General features: G+C 41.1%; 1 protein-coding gene across 3 annotated transcripts in view; it reads right to left on the reverse strand.

Annotated features, from left to right (window-relative positions):
* The window catches only part of ECHDC1 (ethylmalonyl-CoA decarboxylase 1), a 35,067-nt gene extending 25,337 nt beyond the window's left edge, over positions 1-9,730 (reverse strand). For 2 of the 3 annotated variants that reach the window (XM_037520366.2, XM_037520365.2), the window contains exons 1-2: positions 9,432-9,730; positions 2,717-2,938 (exon numbers count right to left, since the gene is read on the reverse strand). In XM_037520366.2, the coding sequence (XP_037376263.1) occupies positions 2,717-2,936 (220 nt within the window). In that variant the 5' untranslated portion in view covers positions 2,937-2,938; positions 9,432-9,730. Of the gene's footprint in view, positions 1-2,716; positions 2,939-9,300; positions 9,352-9,431 lie in introns of all 3 variants that reach the window. The other variant, XM_054697811.1, reaches the window with a different exon arrangement.
* Between the last annotated feature and the right edge of the window lie 7,641 nt (positions 9,731-17,371).

A 17,371-nucleotide genomic window follows, 5' to 3' on the forward strand; every position in this document is an offset into this window, starting at 1 on the left:
ATCACACATGTTCTAGGATTAGGAATATTGGAATGAATAATATGAGATATGGTGGTAGGAGAAAATTATTCCTTAGAGTTAAAAATGAAATACAGACCTTACTTCACAACAGTATACAAGTATCTTAGTTAACAAACTATTTTATTTTGTTTATGGGAATAATATTTACTTATAGTTATCACTTTGGAAATTAATATAAAAAGTTCTCAAATACTTATTTTAAATAATGAGTAAAATACCGTTACTCATTCCTCCCCCACTAACATGACATGTTAGATCAGGAAAGGAAAAGAACTGTCTTGTTTCACAGTTGACTCACTGTGTTTGGAGAAGTACAAGTCAAACTTTAAAAGTGGGTCACAGGCCTCCAATAAGAAACCTGCTAACAACCAAGTCTATGATTTACAGACTAAATGGTTACTTTGATATCATTACAAAAATCTACCAGAGCTTTTATAATAGGAAAATTTAAAAAGCAAACATTGTTTGTGACAATCTTGCAAATAAATGACTATCATGATGTTCTCAACATTTATACTTTCCTCTGCCCTAGATGCCAATATCAAGATCATAATGGAAGATTAAAATTGGTGAAGAATCTATATCACAAGGTTCTAAAACTTACAACATAGATCTCATTAAACTCTGTATACTTCTTTGGTACATAAATCCCAACATGCCAAGATCTACTTTCTTGGCATTTTCTGAAATAACCATAGTGGAGTGGATCTACAACAAATGTTAAATTAATGTTGTCACCAATGACTTAATGCAGCTTCCTAATTGCTAATTATGCCCTATAATAGAGAATGCCCTATAAGTTTTAGAAATGTAATTCGTGCTCTCAGAAGATTTGTAGCCTAGTAGTTTTTACCAAAAGCACATCTGTTGTGTAGGCATAAACCTATATAGATAGATATGGACCTTCCTTTATGCCTAATATTTTTTTAAAAAAGGATTCTGGCCTTGAATATGAGAAATCTATAGGAGTAGTTAATCTTAAACTCTATACCTGTAGTTAATCTTTTTGATTCTGTAAAATAAACCTAAAAAATGGAAGGAAACTTAAAGAGAATCTGATTTTCAAAGTAGGGTCTTGAGGGTTGTGTAGGGCTCATTCATCACACCCCAACCAAACACCATTACCCAAATCAAAGCACTTTTCTTTTATTCATGTTTAATACTAGGCATCAAATTAATACAGGCATATACTTTATTGCATTTCACTTTATTGCACTTCACAGACGTTTTTTACAAACTGCATTTTTTACAAACTGAAGGTTTGTGGCAATCTTGCAACCAGCAATTTATTGGGGTCATTTTTCTGACAATAAGTACTCACTTTGTGTCTGTCTCACATTTGGTAATCCTGGCAACATTTTAAGCTTTTTCATTATTATTTTATCTGTTATGGTGATCTCTGATCAGCATTCTTTTATGATACAATTATGATTTTGGGGGGAGCAACATTAACTGCACCCACATAAGAAATCCAAATTAACTGACAAATCTTGGCTTTGTTCTGACTGTTCCACTGAATGGTCATTCCTGCCTCTCTCCCTCTCCTTGGATTTCCTATTCCCCGAGACACAACCTAAAGGAAGTTTCTTAACAGTATCTAAGAGTTAGGAAAGAGTCCACCAATAGGCAAACACAGAGTATTCACTGATTATTGAAATTACATGGTTAAAAATGCTTAAGTCTTGGGCCTCCCTGGTGGCTCAGTGCCGTGAAGCTGTCTACAGCCTCTGCAACGCAGGTTTGATTCCCAGCCAGCCAGGGAGATTCCCACATGGTGTGGCAGACCTCTGCTGTCTCGCCCACTGCTCCCCTCAGCAGTTTATTTCAGTCAGTCTGCCTGTTCTGTTCCCCACTCTGTCTCTGGTGAATCCGCTCACCCTCCTGCGCCTCTGCCTGTATCCCAGCTCTTGTGTAAATAAAATAAATCTTAAAAAAAAAAAAAAAACTGTTAGTCTTCTTTCAATTCACAGAAAAAAAAATTTAATTATTTTCATTTATAGGTTTTTCTATTTATAAAAAAAAATCTTTGAAATCTTCTTTCCCTTGTGTTCCAATAATGTTAGCTGAACACAAGCAAATGGAATTTTGAAAGCTTTGCTATATTTCAAAGAAAAATAACCAATATTAACCTGAGCTTCCTTTTTATTAAAATCTGCTGATATAAGCAATCAAAAAAGATAAACACATGCAATTTGCAGCAACATGGATGGCGCTGGAAGGGATCATGCTCAGCGAAATAAGCCAAAAAGAAAAAGAAAAATACTGGATGGTCTCACTCATAGCAGGAATCTAGAAAACTTAAATAAGGGACCAGGAAAATGAATAACTTTAAGAAAGTGAAAATCAAAATCAACAAAAAACTATGAACCAGAGACACTTTTAGGGGGGCGGGGGCGGGAGGGGAGGGATTGGGGTCAGAATGGGGGGCTGCAATTGTATGGGAAATATAAAAATAAAATTTATTATTTAAAAAAAAAATCTGTTGATATATTTGTGAATTTTTAAAAATGATGTAAAATATTTACAATGAGTGAAAAATGTCACTGGTTCATGTGATATAAACTTTTTGTGTTCTTTTTTTTCACAATCTACAATGCATACATACATTCTATCACCAAATTATGAATGAAAATCATGTGATGTCAGATTAGATTTAGTATCATTTTTTATCTAGCAAAAGAAAAGTCTCTAGTACCTGAGAAGGCATTCATTTTACTTGGGTTGTTCAGAGTAAGAATGCCAATGCCGTTGTCTTTCTTCAGAAGGTCAACAGACCCTCCAGGAAACTGCAGAAGTTTTTTTTTAAACTCTTCCTCATAGAAGCCATGAGCTGTACTATAAAGTGACAATCCTGTTTGATGTAGTAATTTTGTCTTTACAGTCATGGAAGATGACTTCAAAAGACTGCTTGCCATTTCTGGAAAAGAGAAATAAGAATGAAATAGTGCAGACGAACAAATACTCACTTTCCTAATATTATGTTAATAGACTTTTCTGTTTAATTGCAAGTACTTCCTCACTTCCACAAGTGCTCTTAAAGATGGTCAAAATGGAATTCCTCTCATTCCCCCTTAAACCAAATAATTTGTAAAGTATATCATTTCAATATATCATTAAGAGAGAAACTTAAAGTGCATTTACTCAGCTCCAATGCACCAGGAAGTGTTGCTGCTTTGAATTTAGCAGCTCTCCTGCCTCCAGGTAGTCTTTCTCATGATAGTTCTTCCCACAACTCTTTAATATTCCAAAACCTAAGAATAAATTCAATCCAATGTCCCCTTTGAATCAGTCTATTTGGCAGAAATGCTTTAAGAGCAATCCCACTCTCCAACAAAAATTTTCTTAGCATTATTCTTACTGTCTGCATTGCTTTCGTAGAAAAGCTAGAAGAGATCCTGCGGAAAGAAACAGGAATGTGTGTATGTGTGGTTTTTGTGTTTCTCGGGATTCTACATCCCAAGCAATTTCATCTCTGTTCGTAGTCTCTCTGTGTCCTATGTAAACATTTTTGTAGCATTTTGATATGAAACACACATTCAGGAAAATGTACAAATCATAAGTTAGAGCTCAATGACTTTTTCACAAGGTAAATGCAATCAAGTAAATAATACCCAGATCAAGAGAAAGAACATGGGCCCTAGAAGGCCTATTAAGCCACATTTGGGTCACAACTCCAAATAAGGTTAACAACTAACTATGCCGACCCATAATGCTTAAGATTAATTTGTCATTGTATACATTGAAAAATATAGTATATATTCTTCTGTGTCTGGTTTCAACTGATTTTAACATCCATTACTAGTACTATGTGAGAGTCCATATAGTTCATTGTTCTCATAGTTGTAGTTTATTATATGAAATAACAATTTATCTAGATAGTTGGAGTTTTACCTGGTTTTGGCAGTACAAATGCTATAAACATTTTAATATATCTTGGGGTCAATATTTATGCATCTCTGTGGCTACATAACTAGAAAAGGAATTACTATGTTGACTGCAATCAATTTATTCTGACTGTCAAATCTTGAAGAATTTTGCTAAACCATTGGCAGCTTGACATTAGCCATAGATAGAAGGAAGTTATCAGCACTCTCTTGATCTTTCACACACACACACACACACACACACACACATTCATACTCATGCACATGTATGCAACCATGCACACAAACTTATTACCAGTATACCACCAGTCACAATATATGCATCTACTCATCCAAATTTAGAAGTAGGTTTCATATGAGAAGTAAGGGAGGAAAAGGAAATTGGGTTGATCTGTAGGTTTTCTGGTGTGGTTTACTGGGTTGATAGTACTATGAATAGTTAAAGGAAGGAATAAAGAAGGAGCAGTAGATTTTGAGTTTTCAAAAAATGGTTGGAACCAATATAAACTAATACCTCCACAGCTAACAAATGTTACAATTGCAAAACAAACTTATTAGCCCCTGCTAATGTCTGTTTCCTTTCCATTTGAGGCATCCCAGAGAGTGATGTCACTGTGGCTTCACTTTGCACTTCTATGTCTAATGAAGTCACACTCCATTTTTATATGTTTATAGGCCATTTGCATATCACCTTTTGAGAAGTGCCTCTTCAAAGTTTTTGCCCACTTTTTCTATTTATTTGCCTTTTTGTTATTGACTTGTTAGCGTTCCCTCATTTGGTTGCCTATATCTTTTTCTAAAACCCATAAAACAAGTCCTACATTTCCATCTCCAGTTGAGACCTTATGTCTGTGTACTCCTAACTCAAACAGAAGTGCACCCCCTTAGTCTTTGACTCTGGAAGTACTATAAGTGTCTCAAAATCATGGCCTGAAACTATTATGAGAATTTATATGTCTCATAAAATCTTCATTATTTCTTCCTTTAACTATTCATAGTACTATCAACCCAGTAAACCACACCAGAAAACCTACAGATCAACCCAATTTCCTTTCCCTCCCTTACTTCCATATGCAACTTACTTCTAAAATGGTTTCTTTTTCTTTCCCACCCTTTATTCCTTCCACTAGTAACATAAGTCAAACCTTTATTACATAACATCTGGACTAGTAAAATGGTCATCAATTACTTTCACACTACTCCAGAAAGCCACAGCCATATTTGTGGTCCAATGAGGTTATTATAAATTTAAGGTTTTTCAATAATTTTCTGCTCACAAAAGATCAAGTCCAAAGCTCACTTTAATGTGTCCCTTACCTATATCCTTAATCTCCTCTCTGATGACAACTCTACACACAATCTACATGGGACAGCAAACATCCAGAATTCCAGAAATTTACCTTGCTATTTGATATTATTACATCCTCCTATAGTATCTTCCTTTCCTTACTTTCATGGTAAATATCCAATCACCTTTAAAAACTGAATTTCTAATTTCCTTCCTAAAAGTGATTTCCTGAGCAGAAATAATCACTCCCTTTATTTATCCCAACCCAATAAATGATTCCATTTTAACATATTATTTTAACTTTATATTTCACCTGTCAGTGAGAAACACCAGACAAGCTTCTTGAGAGCAGTTCTTTAGGTACATACGCTCTACCCCAAGAGCCTAGTATAGCACTCAACACATAAAAGGTATTTATTAAGCATTTAATGAATATATTAAATGAATAAAAAAATCATCAGCCAAGTGGGATGTGATAAGTTTGTTTTATTGCTTTAAAAATATCTCTAAGATGTAAATTATAAAATTGTATCAGAAATGAGATAATTGAAAGTTATAGATGAAGCCTCCAGTCAATTGAAAAATTCTATAGGCAAGGATTCCATCTTATTCAAAGCCTTAAGCAAAGAGATTTCGCAATTCATACCTGTGGAACTAAGTGACTCCTAATGTGACTACTACTGTGTAGGGATTACTGTATCTAACCACCATTTCCTAAACTAAATAAAAATTATTAAACTATTGAACTAAATATTAACTAAGCTATTTGAAAAAAAACAGAAAAAGTTTATTTCACTGTAGGTGTCAAGAAGCTACAAGTTCAGGATGTGTAGCTACAAGTGTACAAGGGTATCACAGTCAATCAGGGAAGTAGGTTCTCGTTTTTCTCTCTACTGGATTCTCTCTTTCTTGAGGCTTGTGCAGTAAAAGGAATTTGGGGCAGCCTTCATCTTGGTAAATGTACCATGAGAACAAGGTCAAGTAGAGTGGGGTTCAGAATCCCTTGTCCTGCTTCTAGTCTAGAGAAAATGCATTCTTAATCACTTATCAGGTCAGTTGACAAGACTGGACAGTCTACATAGAAAGACAGAGCCAAACAATACATCCAAACTTCTTGTTGTGTGGAGTATGCTCTATACATATTTACCCCATGGAGAAGCCCCAATTCAATGGAAAATTCAATTGGGGCAGAGGTCCTGATCTTCTCCAAAATGACCATGACTTTGATACAAAACCTGCCCAAGAAACTTGATAAGGACTTACATGGCTATGTTTTAAATAAATATAGATATATGATAAAAAAATAAGGAGTAAGGCTCATGAAATAATTAGCATTTTAATAATTATGGGATAACAATCAATAAGCTATCTTCTCTCATTGTAAGGAATCGTACTTGTCTTCATACAGTACCCTTCCCTCCAATATCCATCAAAAAAAGGGCAACTAGTACAAATGCCATGAGATCTATATCTTAGATCAGTAAAAATATAAATACGTAACAGTAATAATTTCACCTTAGACATCTTTGAACCTTTTTTTGATATGTTGATTTTCCCAAGTTAACTATAACAAATACTTCATTTATCCTTTTCTCTATTAATTCTCTAGTTTTCTTTCACATTTCCCTCACTGTTGTCTACCTTTCACTACTCCTCTTCCCTTCATTACTCTCCCCCTGTTTTATTCCCTTGCTGTGCCACAGAATAATACCAGAAAAATTCCTGGACACTACTAAAGCCTTCTAGACTTGTTGATCCTAAGTATAAGAATCCAATTCTAGAAATCTGATAATAGCTTATAATGGATACTTTCATTCCATTTAAAATCCAGAGACAAAATTACGTAAAAGTTCTGTACTGAGATGACAATAGTATCTGAAAATGGAAGTGAAGGGAAGTAACATGAAATTAAGGTTTTGTATAAACATATAGTCAAGCATTCAGTATTTTAGATTTGCTCTAGAATCATAGGGCAATGAAAAGGTTCTGAGGTTATTACAATTTTATAAACTTTCTTCAGGACAAAGGTTAGGTTTCAAATTTGTTATTAAAAAATTTGTTGTCCTGCCACAAGTAGATTTAATCCAGCTGAGTGAGTTTACAACTACATTGCTGGAAAAAGGGAAAAGAGAATTGCAGGTACATCTGAGACAAAGGTGTCATTCTCCATTTTAAATTCTGCAAAAGTGATCAAATAGTTCCCCCCCATACACAGAGAATAACGTGTCATCTGTTCTACCATATGCTGAATCCAAAAATTACTAAATACAGAAACTGAGAACAAAAGCATACTTACTAAGAAACAATTCACCTGAAGCAGGCAGTAAACAATGAAAAATGAGAAATAATCCATTTTAGATTGTCAATATAGGACCTATTTCTCAAGTTTTGGTTTTAGGCTGTCATGTTTTCTAACTTTTAAATTTCATTACATGTCACACATCCCTCCCCCTCACACCATCAAAATGAACTTCTTTTAGTTCCTGGAATCCTTCAGATTTTCCCCTCATTCCAAGCCCCTATGTGTGATCCCTCTCTCTACCCGTAAACTTCTTTCCTCCAATAACTCCAAGTCATCTCCTCTCACATGCTGGACTACAGAAAACACTCTGCTGTCACAACATTTATACCCCTTATTAACTTTTCATCCACACCTTCCTGAAATCACTTTTAACCAAATCTTCCAACTGAATTAGCTGCAGGAGGGCATTTGTAGTTTCCAGGCAGGGAACTACATACATCACTGCATACCAGGCCCACAAAAGAACTCTCTCTCTCCTGTTCATTATTCCCAACACGCACCTCGTTTCAACCCCACTCCTCTTTGAAAGCTAGTTCTTTTTGCACGAATGCTGATCACTACTGCGCCCCAGTCGATTGCACTCCACTTGTCTTTCAGGCCAGTCTCAGTAAAATGTCAAGGATCGGGCCGGTTCATTTTTATACTCCTACCTCCCGCCCACTAGATGTCACAATTATACCTCCTCCACGTCTTCTTCTCCACCCCCCAAGCTTTTTCTCCTAGAGCGAGCTAGGGTTTCCATTTCAGCTCAAGTCCACTTTACCTGCTACATGCACAGCAGCAGCACCCAATAGTTGAGGTATAACCGTTTCTCACCTGTGGGAATGGGGGAAGAGGGCTGGGGAAGTCGACTCAGACTTTCATCACAAAGTCCTCATTGGTCTTTTCAAGACCTAAGTAACTTTTTTTTTTTAAAGATTTATTTGTGCATACATGAACTGAGGTACAGGCCAGAGGTGTGGGGGATGAGAGGATTCATCAGAGACAGAGTGGGGTACAGACTAGGCAGACTGACGAAATACACTGCTGAGGGGAGCAGCTGGCGAGACAGAAGTCTGCTGCACCATGTGGGATTCTCGCCAGCTGGCTGGCATCGAACCCACGCTGCAGAGGCTGAGGACAGCTTCACAGGGCGGCGCTCAACAGCCTGCGCCACCAGGGAGGCCCAAGACCTAAGTAATTTTTTACTGGTTTTAGTTCCTTATACTTGTGACATTTGTGTGTACAATTTTGTTTTGTTTTGTTTAAGAGTTATTTATTTAGGGGCCTCCCTGGTGGCGCAAGGGCTGTCGGCAGCCTCTACAGCACGAGTTCAATCCCCCAGCCAGGGAGCAACCCACATGGCGCAGCAGAGCTCTCCTGACTCGCCCACTGCTCCCCTCAGCAGTGTATTTCAGTAGATCTGCCTGTTCTGCTCCCCAGTCTGTCTCTGGTGAATCCTCTCACCTCACACCTCTGGCCTGTACCTCCGCTCTTGTATGCATAAATAAATGGAATAATTTTAAAAATTATTTATCTATACATGGGCTGGGGTACAGGCCAGAGGCGTGGAGGGTGCGAGAATTCACCAGAGACAGACTGGGGAACAGAACAGGCATGATGACTGAAATACACTGCTGAGGGGGGCAGCGGGAGAGACAGGAGAGGTCTGCTGCACCATGTGGGTACTCCCTGGCCGGGAATCGAACTCGTGCTGCAGAGGCTGCGGCTTGCTTCATAATACGGTGCTTAACCCCTTGCGCCACCAGGGAGACCCCTACAGTTTTAAAAGGGTCAAAAGAAATCTAGAATGAAAGAACCCTTACCAAAAATAAAATAGGTCGCTTTTGGTTGAGAACTTGTCTGTTTCAAGTTGTCTGCAAGAAACAGAGAACTAAGTTTTAACTTAGCTAATTACCTGAGGACTGTTATGTAAGTTCCAGGAAGCAATACTTACTTAGCACAGCGCCGGGAACTACTCAGAATGTGAGTGCGCTGAAAGCACGCAGCCCTACTGCCCTGCAACCTCCCGCTGCGGCTGCGTCCCCTCGAGCTCGCCACCTGCTTCTCCAGGCCAGGTCGGTCCCGCGCTCGGCACTTCGCCCCGTGCCCAGCAGGGGGCAGCAGGCTTCGCAGCGGCTCGCGGGGACACGCTCTGCAATTCGAGCCGAGAAGCACCCGCGTTCGGCGCTCAGCAGTCGCCGGGGGGTGCGCCCAGGTGACAGCTGCCGCGGCTCTAGGGGCGACCGCGCTCCGCGGAGGCGACTTCCCCTTCCGCTCCCCCGTGGCTTTCTCCCCCTTTCCACGCCCCCTTCCGCTTCCCCGCGCCCCTCTTCTGCTTCCCCGCTCCCCACTTCCGCTGGCTTGCACCCGCCCTCTCCTTCTCGGCCTCTCCCGCTTCTCCCCGTCCGGGTCACGCGCCCCCGCGCGCCGCCCCGGGCCGGCACCCCAAGCCCCGGAAATCCCGCCCCCGCGGCCCAGCGCGCGGCGCCCCCGATCCGGGGGTCTGTGCCCTCCCTGGAGTCGGGGGGCCGCGGGGCGCGGGCGCCGGGTGAAGGTGCCCGGCGTCTCTTGGTTTTGCCTCTCAAGGTTAGGGCTGGAGCAGGGGCCGCCAGACCCTGCTTGCTAGCAGAGTCCCACGGAAAAAGCTCGAATGGATGAGGAAAAGTCAGTTTAAGTCAATTTCGCAGACGCTCCCTTAAACACTTTTTTCCTACGTTATTGATCAGAAAGGATTTTGTCAGGTTTTTTTTTTTTTTGGTCTCTTAAGGAACCGTATGACCTTCATGTGACCTAGTCCTTATAAAGCTGGATGAGCCTAAAATGCCCTCTATATCTATTGTATTGTGCAGACAGGACGTGCTCTGAAAGCCCGCTGAAAAGAAAGGTGTTTTGTGTTAGTTTTTTTTTTTTTTTCCTTTTAGGAAATTGGGATCCGGTTTTGTTGGTTTTGTGAAAGAGGAGGGTTGACTGAAAAGTGATATCTCGAGGAGAGTGAAGAGTTCAGCCCACATGGCTGTTATTCTGTGTAAACTGGTCCTACTAAACTTAAGTTTGAATTTAATTTACATAGGTAGAAACAGTAGGTCCTTGACTTTATGAATGTGATTATTCACAGGAAGGACCTTGAGTTCTGTTGTATATTGTCCGGATCTAAAGATAAGGTGATGCAGGATTTAATCTAAGTTTCTTAAGAATGCCTTGCAGGGCCTCCCCGGTGGCTCAGAGGTTGAGCGCTGGGTTGCGAAGCTGCCCACGGCCTCTGGGGCGCAGGTTCGATCCCCGGCTGCTCCCCGGCCACCGGAGGAGGGTTCCGCATGGCTCCCAGACCTCTCCTGCCGCCCGCTGCTCCCCTCAGCAGTGTCCTTCGGTCCTTCTGCCTGCTTTGCTGCCCGCTCTGGCTCTGGTGAATTCCCTCACCCTCCCACACTTCTGACTGTACCCAATGCTTGTATAAATAAATAAATAAATAAATAAATAAATAAAACATGCCTCTATTAAAAAAAGAATGCCTTGCAGAGATGCAAAGGCTGGTGCACTTTGTTACACCTTTTCTTTTTTAGGTACGAGATTTCTTCATGCGATATGGAACCTGTCAAACAGTTTATTGTTTGCCCAGACCAGTGGTGTCCTCCCTCCTCATCCACCCCCATTTTACATTATGGTCACACACTTAAATACTGCCTCTTCACCCACAGCTGTGGTAGTATAACTGGGACTCCCACGGGAGATATTCAGTGGTGGTAGTGGAAGGACTGAGACCAAGATAACTGGTACTTGCTTCCGCCATCTGTTAAAAAAAAAAAAAGGAAAAGATTTCCATCTCAAGACCTAGTTTTTCTGGGCCTCCCTGGTGGCACAACGAGTTAAGCACAGCACTATGAGGCTATCCTCAGCCGCTGCAGCAGGAATTCAATCCCCTGCTGGGCAGGGAGATACCCACTTGGTGCAGCAGACCTCTCCTGTCTGGCCTGCTGCTCCCCTCAGCAGTGTGTTTGGGTCAGTGCGTCTGGCTGTTCTGTTCCCCATTCTGTCTCTGGTAAATCCTCTCACCCCCTGCATCTCTGCCTTGTACCCCAATTCTTGTATGTATAAATATTAAAAAAAAAAATCTAGTTTTTTTTTTTCTTTTCCAGTAGTGACCTGTATGTGCCTGCATATATCTCTTAATATGAAAATACATGCTATTGCAATAACCCTTGTACTAAACTGAAAACTAAAAATGCACTTGTAATGTTAGCATGTCCGTGCTCTTCACTGTGCAACTGTCTCGAATTACAAATATTGGACTATCATTTCTTTAATCATCTGAGTTCATATAAAATACATTTCTAATTACTCTCTTCCTTCCTTCACTTGACTCATTATTAATCTGCTTTTCTTCCCTTTATCCCATATCATTTTCTGCAGTCGACTTAAGACGTAATATCTACTTTTACAGAGAGAATGGCTCAAAGTAGCTTTCAGTCTTAAAACACATAAAATTTTCTTTCCTCAATCACACCTTTTTTGTGCACTTTTATAAGATTTCAAAAGACTTTGTGGACCTTAAAAAGTAATTTAATCCAGCTTACATAAGTCATCAACTTTTTTTTTATGATTTACTTATTTATGCATACAAGAACTGGGGTACAGGCCAGAGGTGTGGGGGGTGAGAGGATTCACCAGAGACAGAGTGGGGAGCAGAACAGGCAGACCGACCGACTGAAATACACCGCTGAGGAGAGCAGTGGGCAAGTCAGGAGAGGTCTGCTGTGCCATGTGGGAATCTCCATGGCTGGCTGGGGATCGAGCCAGCACTGCAGAGGCTGCTGACAGCTTCGCAGTGCTGCGCTCAACCCCTTGCACCACCAGGGAGGCCCCCATAAGCCAATAACTTTTAACCTTGAGACTTAGTGCATGATGTTCTGTTTTGTGTACCTGGGATAATACTTCCAAATTCTTTACATGTTAAAAAAATATTTTCCCCCAGGGCCTCCCCGGTGGCGCAAGTGGTTGAGCGCCGCACTGTGAAGCTGTCCACAGCCTCTGCAGCACAGGTTCGATCCCAGCCAGCTGGCAAGAACCCCACATGGCAAAGCAAACCTGTCCTGTCTCGCTGCTGCTCCCCTCAGCGGTGTATTTCTTCAGTCTGCCTGTTCTGTTCCCCACTCTTCTCCGGTGAATCCTCTCACCCTCCCGCACATCTGGCCTGTACCCCAGTTCTTGTATAAAAATAAATAAATCTTAAAAAAAAAAAAAGAAACTCTCTTTAAAATATGTATATATATTTTCCCCCAGCATTCCTGCCCACCTGTGACTATGCAGGTGTTTCTTTTCATAAATGTTTTCCCTTTGCAAAGCAGCAGCAGCAGCAGCAGCTCTCTTGCCCACCTGTAACTATACAGGTACCTCTCATTTTCTTTTTCCTTTTCCTAAAAAAATCTGCCCTTGCATTCAAGCCCATATCTCACTCCTCAGGGAAGTGATAGGAGGGAAACTAACCTGTGATCCTATCTCCAGGAGAATCTAGAAATCGCTAAATAAATAAAGGAAAGAGGATTTGAGAATATAAGTAAAGACTTGGTTAATAATAGGTAACCGGGGCCTCCCTGGTGGTGCAAGGGGTTAAGCCGCAATCTATAAAGCTGTCTGCAGCCACTGTAGCACGAGTTCAATTCCGGCCAGGGAGCTACCCACATGGAGCAGCAGACCTTGCCTGCTACTCCCCTCGGCAGTGTATTTCAGTCAGTCTACCTGTTCTGTTCCTCACTCTGTCTCTGGTGAATCCTCTCACCAGCCCCCCCCCCCACCTCTGGTCTGTACCCCAGTTCTTGTATGCATAAATAAATAAATCTTTAAAAATAAATAAATTTTAGATCATATATTATAGTAACTCCAGACAGGATTCTCCCACCCCTTGGTTGTTGTTACTATTTGTTCATCCACCATTTCTTTGCTTTGTTACTGGTGATACTATTTTAGTGTGAAGCTTCTGATGTTGCTCCGGAAAGGGCACATCCTTGAGCAGCCACTGGGCGCTTATTAGGGCTCTGTTTGATTGTCACTTTCCCTAGTCACTCAGATGTTGGACTCCTTTCATTTCTGGCTGGCCCTTTACAGAGCCCTGTGGTGTATATTTCTCCACAGTTTAACACAGTTAAATTTGGGCCTCATTTCAGAGGCAGTTCCTGAGACAGTATTTGAGGATTATTTTTATCTATTTCTCTCCAGCAAACTTGCTGGTCAAGTTTTTGGCTTGTCACCGTTGCTCCAACATACACCTCCATTGTTAAGAGCACCTATAGGCTTAATCTTTACTACCCACGGTTTCAAATCAAGTTCATTGGGAGAGTTCGAGAGCTCTCTATGCCTTTTTCTCAAGAAAATATCTGTGACATGGAACTGAATAGAAACCTCTCCAGGTATGGCACACTTCCTTGGGCGGGAGTGGGTGGTGCAGGGTATAAGTGGCGTTGGAACCTCCACCCTACAATTGAGCTGGGGTGCAACCAGTTAGGCTCCTGTCTTTTCAGCCTACCAGTCTCTGGCCTATGAATATGGTCTGTGACTTTTCATGCAGTCACCTGGAATTTGGCCTCTGCCAAATGTAGCTTGGGTATTTGGTAAATACTAGCAACCTGCCCCTTGTGTGGCAGCTAACAGCAATGGGAGCCCTATGAACTTGGCTGCATCTGTCCAGAGTGAATTTTCTTTTTTTGCTGAACTGGAAGAAGGGAGGGCAGGAATAGGTCATGATTCAAATGTTCCAGATCCCCACTATGCTTATCCAGCTCAAGCAGATTTGCTTGAGTAAATATTACTGGAGTCAACAGAGACCAGGCCTGCGATTGCCTCTGCTAGGATATGTCCTTGCATGTACCCTTTACAGGGTCTGCTCCACTGCTTGCCAGAGAATCAAAGTTCTGGAGAGCTTCCAGGTCCTATCCCAGGTGTCCAGGTCTGCTCTGCTGCTGGTGGGGCCGGCCGGACCACTGGATCTCACCACTGGATCTACCTGAGCCCATCCCAGGGCTTGCAGCCCTCTCCCCCAGATGTTGCTCCTAATGTGTGCAGTCATTACTTGCTTTCCCATCAGGACTTACTGGCCTTGTTCTGCTGCTCTAGCTCTGAGTATAGGGATGACGTGAGGCCAGCATCTTCACTCTGTCAACATCTTGTCACTTTCCATACTATTTTTTGAATTTCTGCCTCCTTTATTTTTCTTTACTCAGATTTATGCCTGACAAAAAGAAGAAAGAGTATCTTAAAACTGCCAGCAAACTTTTCTCACTGTGTGGCTACGTAGCTGGATTGCAGAGTTAGGAAGTGAGTAGAGGGTTCATCCCTGATAATCCCAATACTGGGTTAGATAATCCTAATTCATATTTTATATTCCCTTGGGAGGTCTTGCGCCAATTTGTCCTAAAATCCCTTCTAAGGTTTCTGTTTTGCAAAACTGTGAACTCTCACTACAGTTGGTTTACTTCCAATGACAGTTACTGGGGAGAAACTGCTGCGAGGAAGATGGAAGTCATCTTCTTGCCAGTGATGTTACAAGTGGTGGCAGTTGTGTTTCCTAATGGGTCTCCAACTGCCCCTAGCTCCTTGACCCCTGTGCTCTGTTCAGACTGCCTCTGCCTTTTGTCATTTCAGACTAAGCTGCAAAAGATCCTGGTTTTGGTGCCAGCTTCTGAGTGACTTCGATGTCCTCTTTTGGGCATCTCTGTTTTATCCCATGTGCAGCCATTCATTTGCAATAGACTTGTACTGCCTCAAAATTCTCAGGAGGTTTTTATTTTACTGCTCAGATCTTGGAACATAGCCAAAACACTTAGTAATTATAAAACATAGCACAGTTGCAAATGTATACTTAATAAGTGCCTTTTTCATGAGGACAAAAGTTATGCGTATCTCCATTTCTGCAAGACGGCAATTGCCAGATGAGAGGGTCTGGGTAGTCATTTGTTGAATGAATGAATGATTGAATGAATGGATACGATGTGCAATACAGTTTTTTCTCCACATATGATCTCAGTTATCTGCTCATTTCTTATTTTTGCTTTGGAATAACATCAGAAAAGGTATAGTACTTCTTGTTCTATACTTGCTAGCAGGTCAAGTCATTTAAAGGCCAACTCTCCACACAAATCAAGTAACATCGGGGGCCTCTCTGGTGGCACAAAGGGTTAAGTCTTAGCACTATGAAGCTATCCGCAGCCACTGCAGCACAAGTTCGATCCCCGGCCAGCCAGGGAGAAAGCCACATGGCACAGCAGACCTCTCCTGTCTCGCCCGCTGCTCCCCTCAGCAGTGTTCTTTGGTCAATCTGCCTGTTCTGTTCCTCACTCTGTCTCTGGTGAATCCTCTCACCCCCCGCATCTCTGGCCTACACCCCAGCTTTTGTATGCATAAATAAATAAATCTTTAAAATAAAATAAAAAAGAAGAAGAACCTTATGAAACTAACCTGAGATGCCAACAGTGGGGAAGCTAAACTTGATGTGGCATGTCAGAACCAGAGGAAAACCAATAAGCACAGAACTAGCTTTATTTTAACTTGAAACTTGTTCTTTCCTGTCCATTTTTCTGTCAAATAACTTAAATTTGTATGAATTGGGTGAAGGACTAGACATTTTCCAACATACTACTGTTTACTGAATTCAGTAGAAAAGAATGCAGCATTTTAAAAAGCCACAATTTGGGCAACACCTACATTTTTTTGATCATGGCAAAGCTCACATTTTTGGAAGACCATCACTTTTTTCCCTTCTTCATGATGAGGGCATCATTGTGCAGAAAAGGAGGGAGCTGTCACTTTAGTCTTATATTTGTCTTGATGATGAGAAAGTATCAGCAAAAAGGAAGTAAAGCAGTCATCAAAGTAGACAGAAATATTTAGTTGACATCAAAAAACAAAAAGTTGAAAATGTCTTTATGCCAAGAAATTGCACAACATTAAATTTTCCCCTGGAATCCAAATTCTCTTATATCAGTAACACATCTAAGTGCTACTCTGGGCTGCTTATGATCGACTTTAGATATAGGACAGAGAACTTTCAGCTGTTGCCCTAATGTGGTCGGGCCTGAACAGGAATTATGACCCTGGCCCTAGAAGTCACTGTACTACATCCTTCAGGGCACTGATTATGTGTTGCCCAATGCTTAGTGAAATGTTCTGATCCTCAAAGGATGCTGATAACAGCTGTGCTTCACAAAACTTCCAGGATTGTTTCAACTGAAATTATAGAAGAGAGTTACTACACTAGAAATACTATCAGAAATCTTATGGTCACAAGAAAAGGCTTAAAAGATCACTATTGGGGCTCCCTGATGGCGCAAGGGGTTAAGACACAATCTATAAAGCTATCTGCAGCCACTGCAGCATGAGTTTGATCCCTGGCCAGGGAGCTACCCACATAGCACAGCAGACCTCTCCTGTCTTGCCCACTGTGCCCCTCAGCAGTGTATTTCAATTGATCTGCCTGTTCTGCTCCCCACTCCGTCTCTGGTGAATCCTCTCACCCCCACACCTCTGGCCTGTACCCCAGTTTTTGTATGCACAAATAAATAAATCTTTTAAATAAACAAACAAATAAATAAAATATCGCTATCTTACAGAGAAAGTCATGTTATACATAAAATCTCTCTGTTGGGTCCCTTAAAATCACATCACAGTCAAAGATGTTGAGATCTTGGTGAGTTTTTTAACCTTGCAACCAGTGGTTGCATCATTTTTAACCTTGCAATCAGTGGTTGCAAGGATCAAATGAAATATCATATGTAGAAATGCTTTGTGACTGAAAGTTTCTTTTTTGATGCTATGAATGATCAACTCAAGTCCTGAGAAGGGAGACTACACCACACTGTCCTTCAGATAGGGTTTCACTTTAGGGTTCTGAGTTATTTAAACTGCTCA

The sequence above is a fragment of the Talpa occidentalis genome, unplaced genomic scaffold (genome assembly GCF_014898055.3).
Source record: "Talpa occidentalis isolate TD23 unplaced genomic scaffold, MPIMG_talOcc4v2.1 talOcc4.2, whole genome shotgun sequence".
NCBI lineage: Eukaryota > Metazoa > Chordata > Mammalia > Eulipotyphla > Talpidae > Talpa > Talpa occidentalis.